Below are 22,657 nucleotides of genomic sequence, written 5' to 3' on the forward strand. Positions count from 1 at the left end.
TTTTATGTTTAGGAGAATTTTAGTTCTTGATGATCAAAAGGTTGTTATTTTAATTTCTAATTTATATTTCTTATTATTTTTCATTTTTTCCAAATGAAAACTTGACAAAGTTTCTTATCATTATAAATCTTTATATTTTTGGGACATTTTTATGGACGAAGTAACTTAATTTGTATAATACATTTAAAAAAAATTAAATATTTACACCTTTAATCTCTAAAAGTTAAATTTTTAATCAATGGTATAATTGTATCCTTTCTCTCATTATAATTCACTCTTTTTTATGTAATAATTTTATGGTATGTTTAGCAATTTGGAATTCATTTTCAAATATTTATTTGGGCCAAATGCTATGTTTGGCAAATTTTGAATTTCAAAATGTGAAATTAGGTCAATTTCATAGAATAACAATGTAAACTGTGGTCAAATATCAAAATTTGCAAATTCCAAGTATATAGATGTTATTTACAATTCTTGAATTTGAATATCGAAATTTAGTTTTCCTATTTTCAAATTAATTCTATATTGTCAAACACTACCTTACTCTATTTATAATTTCAAGCAACAATAATCATATTTATTTTGACCAGTACTTTTAAATAAATTTTGTCGCTCATTATTACTATCATTAGTACCTCCACATATTCTAAATGAGAATAATGAATAAGAATAGAGAGAGTATTTATTATTTTACTACTTGACTTTTTATGTTTGATAATATATCTAATCAAGATTATGAGGATTGAAATTCAATTTATAATTCATTTTTGAGTAGCATTAAAAAGATATAATCATATAGGCTAATCTATACATCAAAAATGTTGATAACATCAAACCTTTTTTTTTTGAAATCAAAGAATTATCCGCGTAATGCATTCTGCAGTTAAATGTAAATATTTTTTTGTTTAATAACAAGGTAGACTAAAATGAGGAAAGAGTTAAAGTAAAAAATTATATTCAGAATCTTGTGAAAGCTGTAAGAAATTATCTAGAGATAGTGGAAACTAACTAATAAAATATGACATAGAATAATAAAAATTGACAAAATTTAAACCACAAGTCACAAAATTTAAACAAGAAGTCAAATTCACGTCAACTAAAAAAATTAAAAAAGTTTTCAGTTGAACTTAACTCAATTTCAAAACGGATCAAACCTTAACAGATATACTCCCCCCACCTACCCAGTAGAAGTTTAAAGATAAAAAAAGATCATATTTGAATATACTTCCTTTTTAGAGTATCCAAGTCACAAGTAATAGTGGGAATTGTCCAACTAGTACACCAACAATCAATGTGACGAATACAAAGAATGATTCTTTTCATACAAAGTAAAAAATGTTAATTAATCAGCAGCAGTGCTCAGCTCACCAACAAAATCACACGCTATTTGCTCTTGAAAATACACATTCCTATATGGGAACAGACGCCGCTACCATAAGCTATTCTTTACAAAGTCTGGGTTAGTGGTAAAAACAACTTAATTAACTAAAGAATTAGTAAGTTCCTAACTACTCAGCTATCATATACAGTTGAATATCAGGATTCAGGATGGAGTATCTACATCTGCTTTGCAGAACTTCCATGATCCATCTTCTTGTCGTCTTAGAAAGTAGCTGATTTTGTATGTGCTGCAATCATATCCATTACAAACAAATATTACTAACTTTATTTCTTAAATGAGAAACAATGAACGAACAAAGCAGAGGTAATATATCTACCGAATGACTATGAAAGAAGTGTGACATGAGTCTCGTGTTAATTAATCATGTGTTAAATGACAATAAAGTGTAAAAGAAATTTAGCTTAAAGGTTAGGAGTAACAAAATGATTACTAGACCTTAAGCATTGTTTGAAGATGGTGAAGGACACATCACACTTTGTGATTGGTTTGTATGGGAATCATAGTACAATGTACTATATTGGAAGAGTATCTTGACATGTGAAGAATGGAAGAGGAAGATTTCAGTCCTAGGTTCAAGGTGCAAGAACATTGGAGACCGGTCTTGCATGAAAAAGGAAAGAGGAAGCTCGAAAACAGTGAGCTGCTGCTCGCTCGACCCAGACTCGGTCGAGCCACAGGTCGAGTAGGGGTCGAGCCATGCATCGGAACTTTCTGATGCTAGCTGCTGTCTCGTGATACTTGCTGTCCCATTTTTCCCCCTTTGTCTATATATTGTTGTAGTTCTTTAGTGTATGGTAAGAGAGCCAAGCTTAGAGCTTGAGGCTCCCATTCTCCTTACCATTCTCTTTTTAATTCTCTACTCAATGTATAGCTCACATACACTCTCCATTGATGTAATTCCTTCAACATTGTAATGAGCTCTCAAGCTCCTATATCCTTTAAACACATAATGATACACTAGCCAAGGATGGTGGATGTAGCCTCATTAATGGTGAACCACCTTAAAGCTTGGTATTATGTTTACATTACTTTCATTGCTTAAATCACCTTAATACTTGCATATAACCACGGTTCATTAGTGGACCTTTAAGCTATGGTCATTAACTTTTCGTGCCACCTTTAGGCCCATGCTTCCGCATTCGTTAGCCTACTCTAACAGACTAGATTATTGTTTTAAAAATAAGATTTTGATAACAAAAGCAACAAAAGGAGATGCTTAAAAAAACGAATGTAGAAGTGAAAGTTCTTCTACTTAAGGACTTCCTAATGCTTGAGTTTGGTGGTAGTACATTAATTCAATTCAATGGTTTTAAGTTAAGTTAAACCATTTCAGGCTACTTTCTGTGCTTTTAGTTTGAATTGTTGGGTAAGTTCTATTCAACTAATGAACTTAAAAAGCTGGAGTTTGTTGGAGTGCAATAGTGGACCAAAATCTTTTTATGTTAAACCATTTCAGGTTACATCCAAAAAGAAAGTGCAACAATTTACAAACACTTATATCCCTCAAGATCACAGCACATAAGATTTAGCAACTAATTCATATGGATGCTATATCATTAGAAAAGTCGATTACTTTATTATAATAAATCTTATTATGTTAAACTACAAATAAATTATATGGAGAAAATCAAAAAAAAAAAAAAGGTATCTTAGATTAATAGGGTTTTAGAAATCTTAGTAATCAGTATAGTGCCTAACTACGGTATATGATCTGGAAGCAGCTATTGTTATTTGAAATTCCCCTAAAACATGTATCCTATGAATAGTGTGAGTGTGTGACCTATCTAGGATAAACTTTCTGGTTTAACGAATTTGTCAAACAAAAAGGGCGGGAAGTGGTTTGGAGGGAAAGCATCAACAAATTTTGTCAAACAAGGTGCACTCTCCGTCCTTACCCCTTCCCTTCCCCTCCTTCCCTTTCCCTTCCTTTTCTGTCTTTTCTCTCCTAATTTGTTATCCAAACATGTAGTGTAGTACCAATGAATCAAGAAAGCATGGCTACAACAATACTACTCCCTCAATTCCTTAAAGGTTGCCCCATTTCCATCAAAAAGGCTCACAGAGGATGCTAAGGTGGGGGTGAAATGAAGAGACAGAAAATATGAGTATAAAGATTACAAGGATTGGGGTAGAGTGGGGAAGAAAGATGCAACTGTCTAAAACAATTGTGATGATGATTGAATAGCTGCATTACCTATAATACGTTGGGTTCTTTGGTTGATTTTCACCGATAAGCTCTGCAGCTTCCTCTAAAAGGATATCAATTTCCGCTGTTTCTGTGCCCGTGATGTCTGAGAAAATATCAGCACGTAGGACGGACAGTTGCAGCAAAACAAATCTCCAAAAACATGATTTGGCTCTCGCAGCCTCTGCCAAAGCTTGCCACTGCGAAAAAAGCACAATTATAAATAAGTACATTACATCTTACAAATCTAATAAGCATTGCATTAGAAAGCAACATGCGACAAAAGTTGGTCAAATGCTACCAAGGTCAACTTTCAGCATACAATTTGTATTTCTATCCCCCTTTGGACTGATAGAGGCCATATAATACTATAACAGCTACTCCTGTTATGTGCATGAGTTTGACACACTCTCCATTCCTATTTTTTCCCTTTGAGTTTGAACCATTCCAATTTTCAGTTGTAGTCCCACGTTCTCTCTTTTAATCTCATCCACAAACTCCTCTTTTTAACACTTTATCCACATATTCCTTCCATCCACTTACTTTTGGTTTTATTTTCCAACTACTAAATTAAAACATACCTCTCTATGTCACACTCTAGGGGACGAAGGGAGTAATTCATATACGTATGAAACCCATAGACAGCTGGCAATATTACTCTACACAGTCTAAGCTCATTATAAAACAAGCTAAAATAAAGTATAATCAGCAGAGCCCTACCTCAACCAGCATAGCCTCATCAAGAATGTCAAAGAGCAAATGAATTTGATGCTCAGGTCCAAGGGCTTCAGCTTTAATCACTTGCCACTGCCTTACGAGAGCTTCAGCTTCTTCAAGAGTCAATATAGTCTTATATGCAACAGGCGCAGGTGACGATAAGCTAGCAGTAAGAGATGATTTCTGCCTGTTTCCAGAGCTAGAATGATTTTTGACTCCTGATTTCAAACTTGATAAAAACTGCTGCATTGCTGAAGTGAAGTTTTCATGCATGTTTTTATGCTCAGAGTGACCACTAATAGAAGACAAGGTCGTTCTTCTATTGACCAATCTGGAGTCATAGAAATGGGCACTCTGCCTGCCCAGGAGCTTTGAAGTGGTTGCAAAGACAATACAACCTAGAACTGTGACAAATGTTATACGCCCAACAATATTTCCTTGAGTCATCCCGCTGAAAGTAGCTTGCTGATGGTGGCTACCAAGTTCTCTCTTCAACTGTGGTGATGGGGAATCAGGAACACTCTGTATGGCAGGTTTTTCTTGTTGTAATGGGCTTCCCAAGTTAGTAAGAGCCAACGGCTTTACAGAAGGCCCAATATGTTGGGATGATAACAATGAAGCAAGACGCTCATCAGATACTATTCGATCAGATGAAACAGCAGGGGATATCACTCTTCGGTTCACATTTGGGATAGCTGGTGACAGATTTCGACTTTGCTTGTTGCCAATGGCTTTCTTCTCCTGACCAAAAAACCCAGCCTACAGAAATACATATAAGATATAATTCACAACTGCTTAGAATTAGAAATCTTCCAACACAAATTCAGAATTACTATCATCTTACCAATGATGGAGAAAAATCTCGTGTATCTGAAAACAAGCACAGCACAGAATCTTTCAGAAACTTTTCCTGAACAATATAAAGAAAACATATCGAATGAAAAGGAGTCAAAGTATTGCTGCTGACGCACTCAAAGGAATAGAGTATCTAAAATAGAGTATAAACCAGCATGATCATATCAACAGGTAAGATTTGTATCATCGGGAGCAGAAGAGTACAAGAAAAACAACAAAATTAGCAAAAGATAGCATGACTTACATGCTTGCCATTCCAATGCTAATGACAGTATGACACCTATCAAACATCTATATGCCCCAAAGCAGTACCATTCCATACTTTACAAGGACCCACATAACTTATTACCTCAGAGGAATATGGAAAAGAGTTTTTAGTGACATTTAGACTCTCACTTACAGATAGACTAAAAATGCATGATCCACATAGACAAATTTCTATAACAGTAAAAGCACCAATGTGCACAAAATCCATCATGACAAAAGGGTAGCACTAATCCACTATCGGACGTTAACCGAAAGTCGGTAATGCAAAAGGTCCATCACAGCCAACAGCCAAATTGATATTATAAAGCAAATTCCATACTATTGCAAATTATCACCATTCCTAGTTGCTCTAGATAGCAACTAATACTAGTTAAAGAATGAAAAAAAAAAAAAAACATTGATCTAAAATTCTTAACAATCAACACACAACCTGGGTTCAACACATAAAAAATTAGTGTATATATTAGTAGCTGACATACCAAAGAATAATCTGTCACAGAAGCATCTTTATCGCTCTTTCTTAAAAGTGAGTTCCTTGACGCCGAATATTTAATAGATTCAACCTGGCGAAGCCTTTCAAGAGCATCAGCCTTACTACCCTGAAAAAAAAAACGTTTTTGCAAATCAGACAATAGGCAAAAAAAACATACATGCTGAAGTTTCAAGATAGAAATTACCTGTCCAAGAAGAAACAAGCAAAATAATTCTTCAAGTTTCAAGTCAATACCATCTGACACCATCAGACACTCGCATATTGATCTTGCTTTGGTGATCTACAGAAAGATGAAAGTCACATTACTAAGTGCAACTGTGCAAGCTAGCACAAACCAAAACTTCTAATTCAGAAAAAAAATATATCATGAACTTCCCAAGAGCATAGTTATTTTTACTACTAATGCATTTAAAAGATTAAGAGTTCGAGAATGCAAAATCAAAAGATGCTAAGATACCCTGACAATAGAGTCCAAACATGTAGGACAGGTGAAAGTGCTCAACAAGACAACTCTAGACTTCTTACAATGTTCACTTCAAACCAAAATTGTGTACCTTTAAAACTGCCAATTTGTGAGAAAACATCTTTTATATATCTATATATCAACACACACACATATATACATACATAAACACCATATAAGATAAAATCTTTAACAAAAGATACCAAAAACACATTTTCCAGCAAAAATTCAAATTTCCTGCTGATTGACTTTTTTCATTTACCCGAACTTGATGGTTACCATATGATAAAAAAAATAGTATGAAGTGTAAAAGCAAAAAATATGTAGATTAGGTGGGGAAAAGGCCAGAAAAAATGGTCAAACACCCAATATAATTCCTTTTTGCCAGATTATGGTTTCTAGGTTCTTTGTTATAAAGTTTCGTTCTTCTAAGGTGTACTTAGATCATAGTGCAAAAATATGTTTTAGTCACGGTGAGACGTTTCAAAGTCAATGTTTATGGTTCTGTGGTTGTTTCTTTTGGTCGTGCTAAGCTCAATAACCTTTACAATAAGGTCGCGTACTTTCAATATAATGGAATAGACTTACTAACAAAAAGCATAAAATAACAAAAACACAAAAGCAATTAAAATATAATCGATCCTTTCAACTGGTTTATAGTTGTGCTTTTTGTCATCTTCGTGTTTCCAAACCACTCTAAACAAACAGATTCGTTCACCATCTCAATAAGATGAAAAGCAAAAAATCATCAAAATTAAGAACATACATCATCTAAAATGCAATTTATAAAAAACCTTTATTGATAGAAAAATAATTTTCTACCAACTTCGATGTCAGAGAGGATTACCAAATCTTTTTGCCTACTACAGAACCCAAAAGCAATGTGAGCCATTAGTGCAGTGTAGAAACAATCAAAATCAATCACCACCCTTTGATTTTGAGAGCCAAGAGATTTCTTATTCTTCCGCACTGATGCTAAACTTTCCCAAGGAATCAAAGCAACAATCTCTGAAGCCATGAGTTTACCCAGTGCATTGCTTAAGAAGCAAGGCCAATCTTTGACTAGGCATGTAGCCTCTACATCAAGACCTTGTCTCAGCAATTCTTGCAAAGCTGCAATTGCTCCACGCCTGCGCTCAGCATTATCCGGTGTCTGAGGCATTGCCAATAACTCCAATGTGCAAGCAGGTGCTAGCTCTTCTAAAGAACCTTCAATCTGCAGTCAAGGAAAGAAAAAGAAAACTACAACAATGAACTAGAGAAAGGAATCTACTCAATATGTCGTTGTAATCCATTTAGCACAGTAACTTGTGAAGCAAAAGCAATGCCAGATACAAAATTGCACAACTAGATATTCACCATTGTATTTCACTTTTTTCGTTCATTGTGTTTTTTCCCATTTTCTTTAACTGCATACACAACAATCATCAAATGTTGCTTTACAAAAGTAGTTCCATATATAAGTACTAAATTAATTTATGCAGCACAAATAGAAGAACAAGTCAAAATCATTAGAAATATCTTTTTTTTTATAACCACTTGGTAAGCTATATTTTGACCACTCCAAAATAATGTGCCTTCTAAAAGAACTCAAAAAAAAACAGACAGAAAACATATCAGAACAAGATATCCATAGAATTAGTTGGTCTTCATTGCATTAATAGCTTTGCAGAGATGCAATATCATATGAAAAATGCTATTCTTACTTACAGATATGAGATAAGAATATCATAAAGGTAATGTACCTCACAAAGAAGTTTCATTTTTCCAAGGGATGTTTTACTCCTTAAAAGACATTGTGCACTAGCAAGAGCTTCAAATCCTTGAGATACTTTATTCTTCTCCAGATGGGTCTTGGCAATTGCACACTTCAAGAAAGCACCTATAATAAGAAGGGGATAGATAACAAGGCTGCCAGAAATCACAGCAGCAATACTTGATACCTCATACTCATCTTACCTCTGCAAGAGCCATAGAAAGAAGTATATCGTGAACGTGTAACTTGGAATCAGGGCACAGGACAGCTGCTCGGCCAATGTCTAAAACAAGCTTCTCTTCCCCAACCTACACAGTTAAGACAATAATTTCTTGAAATAGAAATTTAGGAAAAATCTAGTATCACAAGGGTTCCAACAGCAGTCAGGGCAATGGACCAAGCCAAATTCTGGCACGAAAACAAAATCACATACAAAAAGCTCACTTATTACTTTTCTAGGGAGCAGCCAACAAGGCATCTTCTTTAACATTCCCTTCCCAGTCAATCTAAAACCTAGTATTGCTTCAGTGCCTAACGCAGCATAGCGCCAGCAAGTAAGATCATCTATAAAAATGGCAGCAATTGTTCATCCAACATATCTAAGGGAGGTTTGAGCCAGGAAGGTCAAATCCCTTATCCTTGTAAACAAAGTGGTTGTTTCCTATGCCCTTTGATTGCAAAATCAAATGCACATGATTTAATAATCTAAAACCAATGTTACTCGAAAAGAGATACGATACACTACATGGAGCAAAAACGGATATGGGAAACGTTAATTTAAAATTTTGGGAATGAAAAGTTTCGGTTGATAGGTTCCTTTTTATATAATATTTGATTCAGTTTTATATTGCATTTTTTATTAGAACATTAATGTGGGATCGGGGAACTATCTCCGAACGTTAATTAGAGTTTTGAAAACAAAGGTTCTTGAACGGGATTTTATATCCGGTGTCTGGTACTCCGGTAACTATGTCTAAAACAAAAATAACTTCAAATATTTGTCTCTATCGAGGCTGGATAAAAAAAAAAAAAAAGATGAGAAAATAAAAAATAATCAAGCTTACCCTACCACATAGTCCGATTATGTACCTCTTGAAGAAGACAAAGAGCCCCAGGTAACCAAGCCCATGGAATTCGAAGAGTAGACTTTGGAGGAATTTTCTCCTTAATATCCCCAGCATACTCTGGCTCAAAAAGAAGTTTATCTCTAACGTCCATCAACAGATCCTACAAATAAAAATAGTATAACATCAGATAAGACATTTAGAGACTAGTAAAATCTCACATAAAAAACCATTCAACAGTTGTTTCTACCTGACGAGCTGCAACAGCTTCCACTGAGTACCCTTCTTCAACCTCAGCATTTTTCAAATCCATCACAGACTTCACTATTTGATCCTTCTCTGCCTTATCAGGAACACCTATGATCTGTATAATTATAGGTGATGTGAGTTCTCCATCCCAAATTTAACACAGTATATAGGACTTTTGTTCCAATTTGTGAAGATACAGAACTTATAAACAATTAGAAAAGGTGCACAGCCTCTGTCCCCACAGAGCACCTAACAGCTTTGTTACTTAGATTCTTCACTTCACCTCAATAACATGTGTCACCTCAACACTCCAACACGAGTACGACACTTTAAATTTGTTTCTTGGGCCAAAATTATTGAAATAATTTACAAAATAGCTGAGTCTATCATTTTGCCATTAGCACCCAAGTGTAAGCAACATAACCTATTGAACACTAGAGAATCTCGGGCCGTCAGTCAAGGGAAGTCAATGTTATTAACAAAACAAAAAAACTAGGTGGTAAGATATGAACTCTCAACCTCTAGTCTAGTTTAAAAAGTATACTCTTAACCACTAAGCTACATCTTTCTATTGTGAATGTTAGACAACAATTCAGTTTTCTATAATGACCAAAAATTTCCTGGAAGGTCGGGTCCATTTAGGCGTACATGAAGATCCACCATTGCTACTAGAGACAGTCACATTTACAATAATAAACCTTCCAACTACAGGCATAGCCACTACAAATAACTCACAGGTAGATGAAAACTCATGATACCATTTCTCCCCTTCGCATTACAATAAACAGAGGATACCAATGTAACGATGTAATTTTGTCCCAACATCCTGCCCAAATTATAGCAATATAGGCTGAGACTTAAAAATTGCAAGCGACTAGTAATTCCTATGGAACAACGCTGCATAAAAAATATCATTCCAAAAATAAACTCCACTTCACTATTCACATAACAACATGATCAAGCAGCGTTCTTGGCCAGAGAACACCGCCGGGAAAGCAGAGAAATATTTTAGCAACACTGAATGTAATGAGACTAAGAATCAAGAGTCAATGATGAATTTCAAGGTCAAATATGAGCTTAAATCGTACTTCCTTTAATCCAAATGACTAAAACATGTAAGTGATTATAGCTAACTCCATTTGCCACCAAAAAAATGCCACTCTATAAATTCCAACTCAATGTCAAAGTAAAATATAATTGAATTGTAATGATCATACAGCATCAAGTGTACTAAACTTTCCTATACCAAAGCAATTTTTATACAAAGAGTACACAGTTTAACAAAAAGTTCATCAAACAACTATTTAGGATCGCGCAAAAAAACGTTTTACAATTTAACCTATTATTTTTGGAAAAACAAAATACAGAAAAATATGCATTCTCAATAATCATAGTCCATAAAAGCAACAGAAACTCTAATAATACAACACAAATAACTAAAATCAAATCTTAAAAAAGTGAAGAGAAAACTAAACCTGATAACAAGTAACGGGAATCTCAACGCCGACATGATTAGTAGAAGAATGACCATTAACATGAGCATCCAAAACACGCAATGGAGATGCATTTGCATTCAATCTCCATCTCTTTCTTACCAGAACAGATCTTGAATGATAATCATGATGACGATGATAATTACTTCTATTATTATTTCCGGAAGCGAAACAAAAGAGGGAAGAAAAGGAGTAGAAGCTTGTCGAACAATGTAGGAGTTCAGGAAGAGAGAGAAAATAACTGATAATGGTAGTCCGGCGACGAGAAGAAAGCGAACAGCAGTGAGATGAGGAAGCAATTTCAGGTAGCAAAGCAGGAATCGACGCCATTATAATTGCAGGAATTGTAAACCCTAAAAAATTTGAAGAAGAAAGAGATGAATCATATCGAAAGAGAAAAGGAGGTTAAAATGTGGGAGGTTGATTAATGGAGTAATTGAAAGGATTAATTGGGGAAAATATATAAATAGAAGTATATATATATATATATATATATATAATACTAGTGAGCACGACTGAGTGAAAGCCGAGAGGTGCTCTCTTCAGTCCTCACTCAATCTATCTGCACAAACAATTCCTTTTCCCAAAAATAATAATTTTCTTTTTCTTTCTAATGCTTCTGTCTTTTCCTTTTTTTTTTTTCTTTATTTATACTCTTATTCAGGTGAATGACGACAATGATAACTGAAACTAATTTTATCTACAGTAATGACCCCACTTGGCCCACTATATTATTTTTTAAAAAAAAATTAATTGAAATTTTATTGATTTTTTTATAATAATTCAAAATTTTAATTGAACAATACCAATTAAGAAAGTTGTTTGAATCCAAACAAGTTAAGTAATGAATAATTATAATTCATACTCCCTCTGAACCAATTTAATTGTCTCTGTTTCGGTAATGAAACGAGGAAGTGCAAAAGACACTTAAAATACCTGGAGATTGATGGAAGAGTGATCAAGTGAAACGGTTTATAAGAGAAAGCGACTTGAATTCCTGCAATACAACACGTTAGCCTTGTCCGGGGGGTGATCTCCCGGAAAACCCCTCCGACGCTCAAGTTAGAACGTAGATCGGAAATTAATGAATGACAGATTGTAGAATGAATGCAAGAAGGAAGGTCGGGATTGGGATTGCTAGTGCTAGTGCTAGAGTTTAGGAAGGCTAAGGAAGTAATGTAAGCAAGGATACTAGGAAAGCTATTTCAGATGATCCTCCCTCCTTGATGGTAGCCTCTATTTATAATGGTGAAGAAGGGGAGTTATTTCTGAGAAGAAGTGGACTAACATGGGAGTAGTGGGAGTAATGGGAGGTGGACTGGTCAGGGGAAGAATGGACAGTTATTCATCTGAAGCAAGGAGAGCCAAGCATGTATGAAGAGTGGAAGGTGGTGGGTGGTTATTCTCCTTAAAAGGAGGATAGCCACAGGAGAGGGATGGCAAAGGATTTAAGTATTCTGGAGGTAAAAACCCATGGGCCTGCCAAAGAAGAAAAGAGGTCCAGCCAAAAAGCCTATTGACTAAAAGTCAAAGTCAAATCCCGAAAGGTCAAAGGGTATTTTAGGGATATGATGCTAATTATTTAATTAAAAACAATACCATGACATTTAGCCCCACGCATGAAGGACAATATGAGGGGAGAGTCCCGACGCCCTGAAATATCTTCCTTTATGCGGATAAATATGCATCCATCGTAATTGATTTAGTGAAGGGACACGATCATAGAGAACATGCGAAAGCCCCATGAGGATGAACACATGCCCAATCTGGCGAATTTTCTGATGAATCATGAAAGTTGAGCTTGAAAGCTTTGAATCGACTGTTCATATGCCAAATTCCGAATTGTAACGAAAAAGATATGACCTTTTAAGCTTGTCAGGCAAGAACACATTGAATACGGGTCAAACGGACATATGAAGCCGCGGCTTGAAGTATGCCGCGAAGTAGCCCCAGACGTGTTAATACAACAGCGAAATAGTGAATGTGGGATCTAGATTCCGCGACATCATATTTCGGCCCTTGCTTTCACTGATATTGCAGAAATCAGGTATTCAACAAAACACCCAAGGAGGGTCCGACTTATCGACTGTGCGGATTAAATCAACTGTCTGTTTTGAACTGATACCGCGTAACGTCAAGGGTATTTACGAATCAGATTCCTGGTAATGACGCGGCATTGCATTCTTCTCAACATTTTTACCCCTATGGTTGAACTATGCCGCGAACTAATAGTTTGCGTCTTCATTCGTAAGTTCAGCACGGGAATCCTCCTTCAATACTTAGAATATTTTGAGAAAGAGAAGGACCACCTGGGGGTCCGACTTATCGACCACACGGATATCTTTAAAAATATTCAGTACTTGGTCCAAGCAGCCCTCTTTATTCCAGCATGATACGGAATGAGCCCCAGAACTCGCATCTTCGATCCCACGGACACACATGAGAGGTTCTATACTTAGAATTTTTTTTTTTTTTTTTTTTTTTTTTTTTTTTTTTTTTTACTTGGATTAGGGTCATTTGGGGGTCCGACTTATCGACCATACGGAAATCTTCTTAAGAAATTTTCATGTTTCCTTCCATCACATTTCATTTGTCGTGTCCATAAGTCGGACAGCTGAACGTCTGACCTTAATTCTTCAAATGATTTCCCTTTCAGGAGATTCAATTTAGGGTCAGACTTATCGATCCTCCGGACATTGTCTGAAGGACTTAGAATAATTATACATATTCTACCCTTCCCTGGGAGTCCGACTTATCGACTCACCGGCTGGATGGTTTGATACTTAAACAAATTGATGATGTTGCTCTTTAATTGAGGGTCCGACTTTTCGACCTCCCAGCTAAATTCAAGGATTTAACACTTAGAAAAAATTTGCAAAATCACCCCTTCAACTAGGGTCCGACTAATAGACCTCACGGACATTATTAAACACTTAAGAAGAAATCTGTTGGCTTCCCCTCATTGGGAGTCCGACTTATCGACTTCCCAGCTTTCATTTGGAATTTCAACTTTTCTTTCAACTGTTCAAACCCAAAGTGAAGCATTTATTGCTGTTATAAATAGGGTAGTTGGAATAGTTCCATCTTACCTAATCTTCATTAACTCTTTTCAAATCTTCAAATTGCAAGAGAGAACGTAGAGAGAGACGCTCGGACAATCCTCATCCCTCCTTCAAACTTCTGACAAATCCTTCGAAGATCTTCAAGGTCTCTGACAGATCTTCACCAAATTTCTGACGAATCTTCACATTTCTCTAAGGTATTCAAACTTTTCCCAGATTTTTCGAATTTCTTCAAGTTATTCTTCAAACTGTTCTCGAATTTCTTGAATATCTTCAATCTGTTCATGAATGCTAGCCTAGAACTTTGAATTTGTTTATGAATCTAGTCTCCATTCTTTACAAGTTTCGGCTTTTACTTTATTATTATCATGGATGTCGCGACTACTAACTCAGACACCAACCCTACTAACTTGCCGGAAACTCCTTTGATAGTACGTAGGCGTCTTAATAAAAAGGGTTTACCAATGGATGACTCGGATGAAAGTAGTTCAGTGAGAATTACCCCCCATTATGAACCAATAAAAGCTGGGGATGAGTCGTCCGTATCTCCTATATACCCTCCGGAGATTATGAAAACTGCTCCTTGGGAAGTGAGCATTGCTTTCTTTCCAAATTACTTGCCGCGAATAAATCCTGACCTAGAAGGGTTATTGTATGTAGATATGGAAAACCTTGAAGGATCAGCCGAGTCTTCAGGAAGAGAGAGTGCGGCGCCAGCTCCTCCTCCATTCTACATTCCAGACGGCGGGCCTCTAAATTACTTTATTGACGTACAGACTAAGAGAGATCTAGACAACCGTCGGGAGGCCATCTCTCAAAAATGGGGTTTAAAAGATAACATAAATATTATTACCCCGGGGAATTATGACACCGTTAGGTTTCCCCCTCCACATTGTATAGCCGTATACTTCCCTTATTTTGAATTAGGGCTTAGATTTCCTCTTCACCCGTTTTTTAGAGAGGTGTTAGAGTTTTTGGACGTCTCAGTGCCCGAGTTATACCCGAACGCCTGGGGTTGTATGGTGGCCTTTTTGATCTTGTGTAAAGTTTTGGCCGTGCCACCAACACTCACAGCTTTTAGATATATATTCAGAGCCCGCCTATGTAATTCCCAATCATACGGCTGTGGCTGGATTACTTTCACCCACCGTCGAGGACTGAAGATAGTCCAAGACCTCCCCGATAACCAGAAGGGGTATAGGACAAAATTCGCATACTTATACAACTCAGAGGGATGGAATATCAAGACCTCTTTTGATATAAAGCCCAATCTCTCGGGTTTTAATAATGGGATCCCGCAATGTTCCTTTAACGATGCGGTGATCATAGAATATGCAAAGATGGACGTTCAATTGGGAAGGAAACCAATGAACGTCCAACTTAATTGGATACCTGGTCGTCCTGAGCTGGAGAATGAGAACCTCCTCTCAGCCTTCGGCATTAGCTTGGCTATCGATCGGAGTAAGAGTTGCCGAGTTTCTTCCTTTCCTTTTCTATAGTACGTTTGACTGTTGCTAACTCATGCTTCTACAGGGATAGCCAAGCAAAATCTTCGAGCCAAGAGTCCTGAACTAATGAAGAAATTCAGTGTTCTGAGACTTGCTTCAGGGGCCATCCAGCGGGCCGAGGATAAGCCTCTTCCCCTTCCTCCAAAGGTATATCTCTATACAAAGTTCTGTTGAAAAAAGATTTTTGTTGATTCTTCCTAACCTCTTCTTTTGTAGGACTCGGCAACCGTGGAGAAGGGTCTGGAGGACGTGCCTTCGGAGCAAGAGGCTCTCCGACTTCTTGAAGAAAGAAAGCAGGTTCATATCCCCGATGAATCTGAGAGGGTGGTTCCTCCTCAGACGAGGGGTGCGACAAAAAAGAGTGGGAAGAAGAAGAGGAAGCGGGATTCTTCTTCCCACAAGGAGAAGTCGGCAAAGAGGCCCTCCGTGGGCGCGGTCCCTACCGCCCGGCCCCTCCAAATAAGGCCAGTTGAAGAGGAGACCTCGCCCCTTCAAGACTCTCCACGGCCATCTTCAGATAAAGGGAAGGAGAAAATGGGGGAATCTTCCGCGGCTCCCTCCTCTCAGTATGCCGAGGTTTACCGTCGTCGGGAGGTTTCCCCTTTTCGACGCGACACACCCTTTCCGGAGCTGGGGCATAAGGGCTTAGTAGTCCGCTTTAACAGGGCGACGTCCAACTTAATCAGCAAAGTGGACGTCGACCTTTTAGAATCTATGCCCCCCCGTGATAGGGTGCGTCAAGCACAAGCTTCGGCGGCGGAGGTAATAACTTTTAAACTCAGTAATATGATTATTTTTTGCTTCCGGATTTCTTTAATAATCGTTCCTTTGCAGGCGTTCATACGGTTGGCCTTTGAGCTCGACGCCAACCGTCAAAGTGCCGCGGACCAGGAAAACATGGCCGCCCTTACCTCCCGCTGCGAAGAGTTGAACGAAGAATTAACAAAACTGCGGGAGGACCTGCCGAGCCTCAAAGAAAAACTGGCCAAGTGCTCTGAGCTGAAAGAACGCTTGGTCAGAACCGAACAATGGCGGGAAAGGGCGAGGAAGCAGCTGGATCAGATCGTCGAGAACTTGGATGCTGCTTCCACCAGGTCCGCGAGCATCAGCCATGAGGTCGGCTTGCTGATGGATACTCATGCCAAGCTCGTTCATCAGAACCAGCAACTAATGCAGCAAGTGTCGGCCGATTCTTCCCACTTCAAAATGATTCTATCCGCGGCTAAAGTATACAAATTGTGCCTAACCAGGAAGGCCCGGATAGCTCGAGATTGGCTTCTCTCGGATGAGCCGGAAGCGTCGAAGTTTCTCGGAGATCTGACGGCCGAGATGGTGAAGGCCGGAACCATGATTAGTGACGAGAAGTATCGTCTGGCTGCCGCAGAGTTGGGCATGGATTTTACTTCCCTTCAGCAAACTGCTGAACAAAAGGGGAGTGAAGCTTTGTCCAACCTTGCTCCTGTCTTGGACGGGGAGTCGGCGGTACTGGTCGACACGGTCTGGGACGCGGCCGAAAAGAGGGCCTGGTCTGAAAAGATAAATGCCGAGGCTGAGAGGGAGGCTTTAAGTCTCGACTTGGAGCAGCTGGCTCTCTCTTCTCCTCCGGCGTCAGATGTCCCAGAGAACTTGACGCTCTCCAACCTGGAGGTTCTATGCCTTGATCTATCGAATCTCATTATTGACGAAGGCCGGAACCTCCAGAGCTTGTCCCGGGAGTTGTCTGAGATCGGGGTGGAGCCGTTCAATGTTGAAGATTATGTCAGCTTCACCCCGAGTTTTGAAGAGGGAAGGATCGAATCTCCTCCGCCGCCGGGTGAAGATGTCGAGGCCTTTTTTTGACGATGTATAATCTTGTATTTTAGTAACCTTGTTTTTTGTAAACATTCAACTATATTTTGAATATTCGATGTATATATTCCTGATTTTTCGTGATATCCATGCTTCTATTTGTTGAGCCGTGGCTTCTTTCTTCTGAGGCCGCGGAATACTACTTAAAGGACGTGATTTTTCGATGTCACGTATAGGCGACATCAAGGAAATTTGGACATAGAATATTTTCAGCCTTCAGACCCCAGTAGGGGGGTCCGACTTGTCGATGTCCCGGTCGCGGGTAATCTTTTTGGGAGACTTGGGATTTTCTTTTGAACTCAGGGACCCCAAACTGGGGGTCCGACTTATCGACGTCCCGGTTGGGAAACATCTTTTGGAATATTTTGAACTAGGGGGACCCCAAACTGGGGGTCCGACTTATCGATGTTCCGGTTAGGAAACATCATTGTAAAGACTTAGAATGTTTTGAACTAGGGGACCCCAAACTGGGGGTCCGACTTATCGATGTCCCGGTTGGGAAACATCATTGTAAAAACTTAGAATGTTTTGAACTAGGGGGACCCCAAACTGAGGGTCCGACTTGTCGAAGTCATAGGTTCGTTAGTGACTTAGAATAACTTGATAATGGGACCTCTCTCAAGGGGTCCGACTTTTGGATATTACTGATTTAATAAGATTTGCAATAGATTTTTACCAAATAGTTGCGAACATAGGTGCCAGATAATCTGAAATTGAAACTTCTGTTATAAAGGATTGATAAGAATACAAAAGTGAATTCGAATGACAACGCAACTACGTTGCGGGATGAGTGTAGTCGCGGATTGATGCTGCTAACACTGATACTAGTAACTGATTGCCCCTTGCAAATTTTATTAAATGTAGAATTTCTTTAGGTGGTCTCCATTCCATGGACGGGGTAGTTTTTTCCCTTTCATGTCTTCTAGTTCGAAAGTTCCCGGTTTGATGATGCGGGTGACTTTGAAAGGGCCGTCCCATTTGGCTCCTAACTTTCCTTTTTCCACGATCTTTCCCGTAGCTTCTATTTTTCGAAGGACCAAATTACCCATTTGAATGCGTCTGGTTTTTACGTGGCGATTGAAGCTACGGATCATCTTCTGTTTTTGTGCTATTGATCTCAGCATCGCGTTTCCTCTTGTTTCCGGCAGCAGATCTAAGTTTGCTCTTTTTCCTTCCTCATTTTCGTCGTGTGAGTAGTAGGTGACCCTTGTAGAGGGTATGCCTATTTCAACTGGGAGCACGGCTTCAGATCCATATACTAAAGAGAAAGGTGTATGCCCCGTTGCGTCTTTGATGGTTGTTCGGCTTGCCCATAAGATGCCTGGTAGTTCTTCATCCCAATTACCTTTGACTCCCTCTATCTTCTTCTTAATGCCATTCAGGATCTCTTTGTTTGCGGACTCCACTTGACCGTTAGTTTGCGGCCTGGATACTGAACTGAATCTGATTTGGATGTTAAATTTGTCGCAGTACTCGATAGTGTTCTTGCTGACGAACTGCCTTCCATTATCTGTTATGATCACCCGGGGGATGCCGTACCTTGTGATGATATTTCTCCATATAAACTGACAGACTTGTTTGTCCGTGATTGAACTAAGGGCTTCCGCTTCTACATATTTTGTGAAATAATCAATGGCCACAATGATGAATTTGCGTTGCCCTTTTGCCGGAGGGAAGGGACCAAGGAGGTCCATGCCCCACTTGTCGAAAGGCAAGACGGCTTGTATGGCAGTCAAGTAATTAGACGGCTTCCTTCCTATCTTTGAATGGTATTGGCATTCAGGACATCTCTTGATCAAGTATTCCGCGTCTTCTCGGAGTGAGGGTCAATAATATCCACTTCTCAGGACTTTCCCGATGACAGTTCGCACTCCCTGATGTATACCGCATCCTCCTTCATGTATTTCGCGAAGGATATAGTTTCCTTCTTCAGGGGATACACATTTCAGGAGGGGGTGTGTATACGACTTCTTGTAGAGCGTTCCTTCGTGGAGTTCGAACCATCTTGCTTTCTTCTGGAGCATATTGGCCTGGCTTTTATCTTGGGGAAGCGTCTGATTTCGCAAATATTCGATGTACGGTTCCATCCATGTATCTGATCTGTCGATGGTGTTGACCATGAAGTTGATGCTGGGATTAGGAAGTACTTCCCAGATAATGTCTCGAGCCGCGGATGTTTCTGCTGAGCTGGCCAGTTTTGCTAGGGAATCAGCTTGTGCGTTCTGGGATCTTGGAATGTGCTCCAATGTGAACTTGTCGAATTTTTGAACAAATTCTTTCACCTGCTGCAAATACATCTTCATGCTATCATCCTTTGCTTCGAATTCTCCGTTGACTTGTCCCACGATCAATTGGGAGTCAGAGAAAGCGGACAAGTTTTTCGCTCCCGCTTCGTAGCAAATTCTCAATCCCATCAATAATGCTTCATATTCTGCCTCGTTGTTAGATGCTGCGAACTCGAACCTGACTGCTCTTTCCATACGGACCCCCGCGGAAGACATGATGAGGAGTCCAGCTCCACTAGCTGATTGTGTTGAGGACCCATCTACATACAACTTCCACTTCTGATTGGGTTCAGGATGACAGGGGAAGGTACTTTCAGCAATGAAATCAGCCAGAGCTTGAGCTTTGATTGCCGTTCGAGGCTCGTATTCGATACCGAAATCCGCTAGCTGGTTTGCCCAATCTGTGACGCGGCTTGACTTGTTTTTTCCTTCCAGTATCTTTTTCAAAGGTTGATCAGTCCGGATGATGATCTGATGGGATTGAAAGTAGGGCTTCAATTTTCTGCTTGCCATAACGATTGCGAATATGACTTTTTCGACTTCGCCGTAGTTTCCCTCAGAGCCGCGGAATGCATGACTCACGTAGTATACGGGAAACTGTTTCTTTTCCCTTTCCGCAACCAGTACTCCGGATAACGAATACTCGGAGACAGAAACATATAGGACTAGTTTCTCCCCTTTGATGGGAGAAACTAGTTTCGGTAATGTGGACAGGTGTTCTTTGAGTTGGCGAAAGGACTCTTCTGCTTCTGCTGTCCACTCGAACTTCTGTTGTTTTATTGTCTTAAAGAAGGGGGAACATTTATCCGCAGACTTGGAAAGGAATCTTCCGAGAGCGGCTATGCACCCCGTGAGTTTTTGTACTTCTTTTACTGAGGTGGGGGATCTCATGTTTTGTAAGGCTTGGATCTTATCGGGATTTGCTTCAATGCCCCGCTCGTCTACCAGAAAGCCGAGGCACTTACCTCCGGTAACTCCAAACACGCACTTGTCGGGATTAAGCTTCATTTGGTGTTTTTGAAGGGTAAGGAAGGTTTCTCGTAAGTCCGCGGCGTGCTGACTTGCTTGTTTGCTCTTTGTGATCATATCATCCACATATACTTCTAAATTCCGTCCAATCTGAGATTGGAAGACTTTGTTGACCATCCTCTGATAAGTTGCTCCCGCGTTTTTTAATCCGAAGGGCATGACCTTGTAGCAATAGACCCCTATGCTAGTAATGAAGGCCGTGTGAGGTTGATCTTCGGTGGCCAATGGGATCTGATGATAGCCGGCGTTGGCATCCATGAAGCTTAATAATGCATGGCCTGCCGTAGAGTCGACCAGACGATCTATCTTTGGAAGTGGATAATCGTCTTTGGGGCATGCCTTATTCAGGTCCGTGAAGTCGACACACATCCTCCATTTACCATTTGGTTTTTTTACCAGAACAACGTTGGATAGCCACTCTGAGTATTGGCATTCTTTGATAAATCCGGCTCTCAATAACTTCTCAACTTCCTCCTTTGCGGCCTCAGTCCGCTCTCTTCCTTGATGTCGTAGCTTTTGTTTCACGGGTTTATGGCCTGGTTTGATGTCAAGTTTATGACACGCGACACTGGTAGGGATGCCAGGCATTTCTTCCGTGCAAAAAGCAAAGACGTCGCGGAATTCAGCAATGGTGGCCACTATGTCCTGCTTGACCGTGTCAGGAAGATCTTTCCCTATCTTGATTTGTTTCCCCTTGAACATATCTACTTCCTCGTATCGTTCTATGGGGCGGGGCCTTTCATGCGTGTTGGGATTTTCCCTGTATACGCTCATGACAGCGGGGACCTTGTCTTCCCTCTTTCTTTTTGCAGGTGTCTCGGAAGACCTGCGCTTCAGGGTGTTAACGAGGCATTGGCGAGCCGTCACCTGGTCTCCTTTCAGAATGCCAACTTGCCCGTTATCTGTTTCGAATTGCAGCAGGAGTTGATGGGGAAAGATGGCTGCCTTGATCTTGTTAATGAGTGGGAGCCCCATGATGGCATTGTAGGGAAAGTTGAGATCTACCACTGTGAACCGTATGGGCATGGTACGGCTTTCATTTTTCTCCCCTACCCGTACGGGGAGAATGATCGTTCCCGACGGAATGACCTGACTCCCTCCAAACCCAATCAGTGGTTTGTCTAGGGGTTGCAAGTGCTTCTCCTCGAACTTCATCTTTCTCAAGCATTCCATTGTAATAAGATCAGCCGTGCTTCCCGTATCTACCAGCACCCGTCTGACTTTCATTTGCCCGATTTTAAGAGTGACTACCAGGGGGTCGGTATGGGGTTGTTGCAGCGGCTGGGAAGTCGTGGCATCGAACTTCATGACCGGTCCTTTAGATGCGGCCATGGGAGGTCCTTTCAGCAAAGTGTGGACGCTGTTTTTTGTCGCGCGAATAGTGGGATATTCCTCAGTGTATCCCCCAAAAATCATGTTGATAGTTCCTTGGGTGTCGAAACTTTCGCGTCTGGCTTCGTTCCTCTTGGGGGATCGGCGTTTTTGTTGCCATGGCCTCCTTTCTCCTTCTCTTCCAGCATCATAATCTCTCCTGTTGATGAACCTGGACAGTTTTCCCTCGTCAGCCAACTGATGCAAGATGCGCTTTAGTTCGCGGCATTGTGCCAGAGTATGGCCGTGTTCTTTGTGGTAGTCACACCACAGATTATAGTTGCGCCTATCAGAGGGGGTGGTAACAGGAGGTGGAGCCGGCAATTGATCTCGAACAGCGAAGAAAATGTCCCTCCTGTTTCGATTGAACATTGGGTCGTTGCCTCCATCCCCCAGATTCCGCGTCCTAGTCTCCCCTCCTGCTACATATACCTGTCTGGCTCGTGGAGGTCCCATATCAGATGGTGGGCCAGGACGACGCGGCATGTAATTCTTCCCCCTCGGAGAATGTTCCTCTCTACGTCGTGAGGATTGAAGAGAGGATCCGGCTTCCTTCTTTTCGGATTTACGCCGTTTCGGGTCATGGGCCTGACATATCTCCGAGGCCGTG

At 39.9% G+C, this 22,657-nt stretch overlaps 2 protein-coding genes across 3 annotated transcripts; one reads left to right on the top strand and one right to left on the bottom strand.

Moving 5' to 3' along the window:
• Positions 1-1,253: 1,253 nt before the first annotated feature.
• On the bottom strand, positions 1,254-11,544 carry LOC130797963 (plastid division protein CDP1, chloroplastic). Of its 2 annotated transcripts, XM_057660769.1 has the most exons (12): positions 10,927-11,544; positions 9,453-9,566; positions 9,228-9,365; positions 8,342-8,446; positions 8,128-8,250; positions 7,230-7,598; positions 6,104-6,199; positions 5,906-6,025; positions 5,149-5,214; positions 4,308-5,063; positions 3,597-3,787; positions 1,254-1,628 (listed from the first exon to the last, which is right to left on the bottom strand). In XM_057660769.1, the coding sequence occupies exons 1-12, from the start codon at positions 11,272-11,274 to the stop codon at positions 1,544-1,546; spliced, it is 2,511 nt and encodes an 836-aa protein (XP_057516752.1). In that variant the 5' UTR covers positions 11,275-11,544; the 3' UTR covers positions 1,254-1,543. The 2 variants fall into 2 exon arrangements, with proteins under 2 accessions (XP_057516752.1, XP_057516753.1); XM_057660770.1 differs by lacking the exon at positions 10,927-11,544 and having other exon boundaries at positions 9,203-9,365.
• A 2,650-nt stretch (positions 11,545-14,194) lies between these two features.
• LOC130798744 (uncharacterized) lies at positions 14,195-17,353 on the top strand. The gene is made up of 4 exons (XM_057661843.1): positions 14,195-15,467; positions 15,540-15,661; positions 15,731-16,276; positions 16,349-17,353. The coding sequence occupies exons 1-4, from the start codon at positions 14,375-14,377 to the stop codon at positions 17,351-17,353; spliced, it is 2,766 nt and encodes a 921-aa protein (XP_057517826.1). The 5' UTR covers positions 14,195-14,374.
• Positions 17,354-22,657: the final 5,304 nt, after the last annotated feature.

The sequence above is a fragment of the Amaranthus tricolor genome, chromosome 13 (assembly GCF_026212465.1).
Source record: "Amaranthus tricolor cultivar Red isolate AtriRed21 chromosome 13, ASM2621246v1, whole genome shotgun sequence".
Taxonomy (NCBI): Eukaryota; Viridiplantae; Streptophyta; class Magnoliopsida; order Caryophyllales; family Amaranthaceae; genus Amaranthus; species Amaranthus tricolor.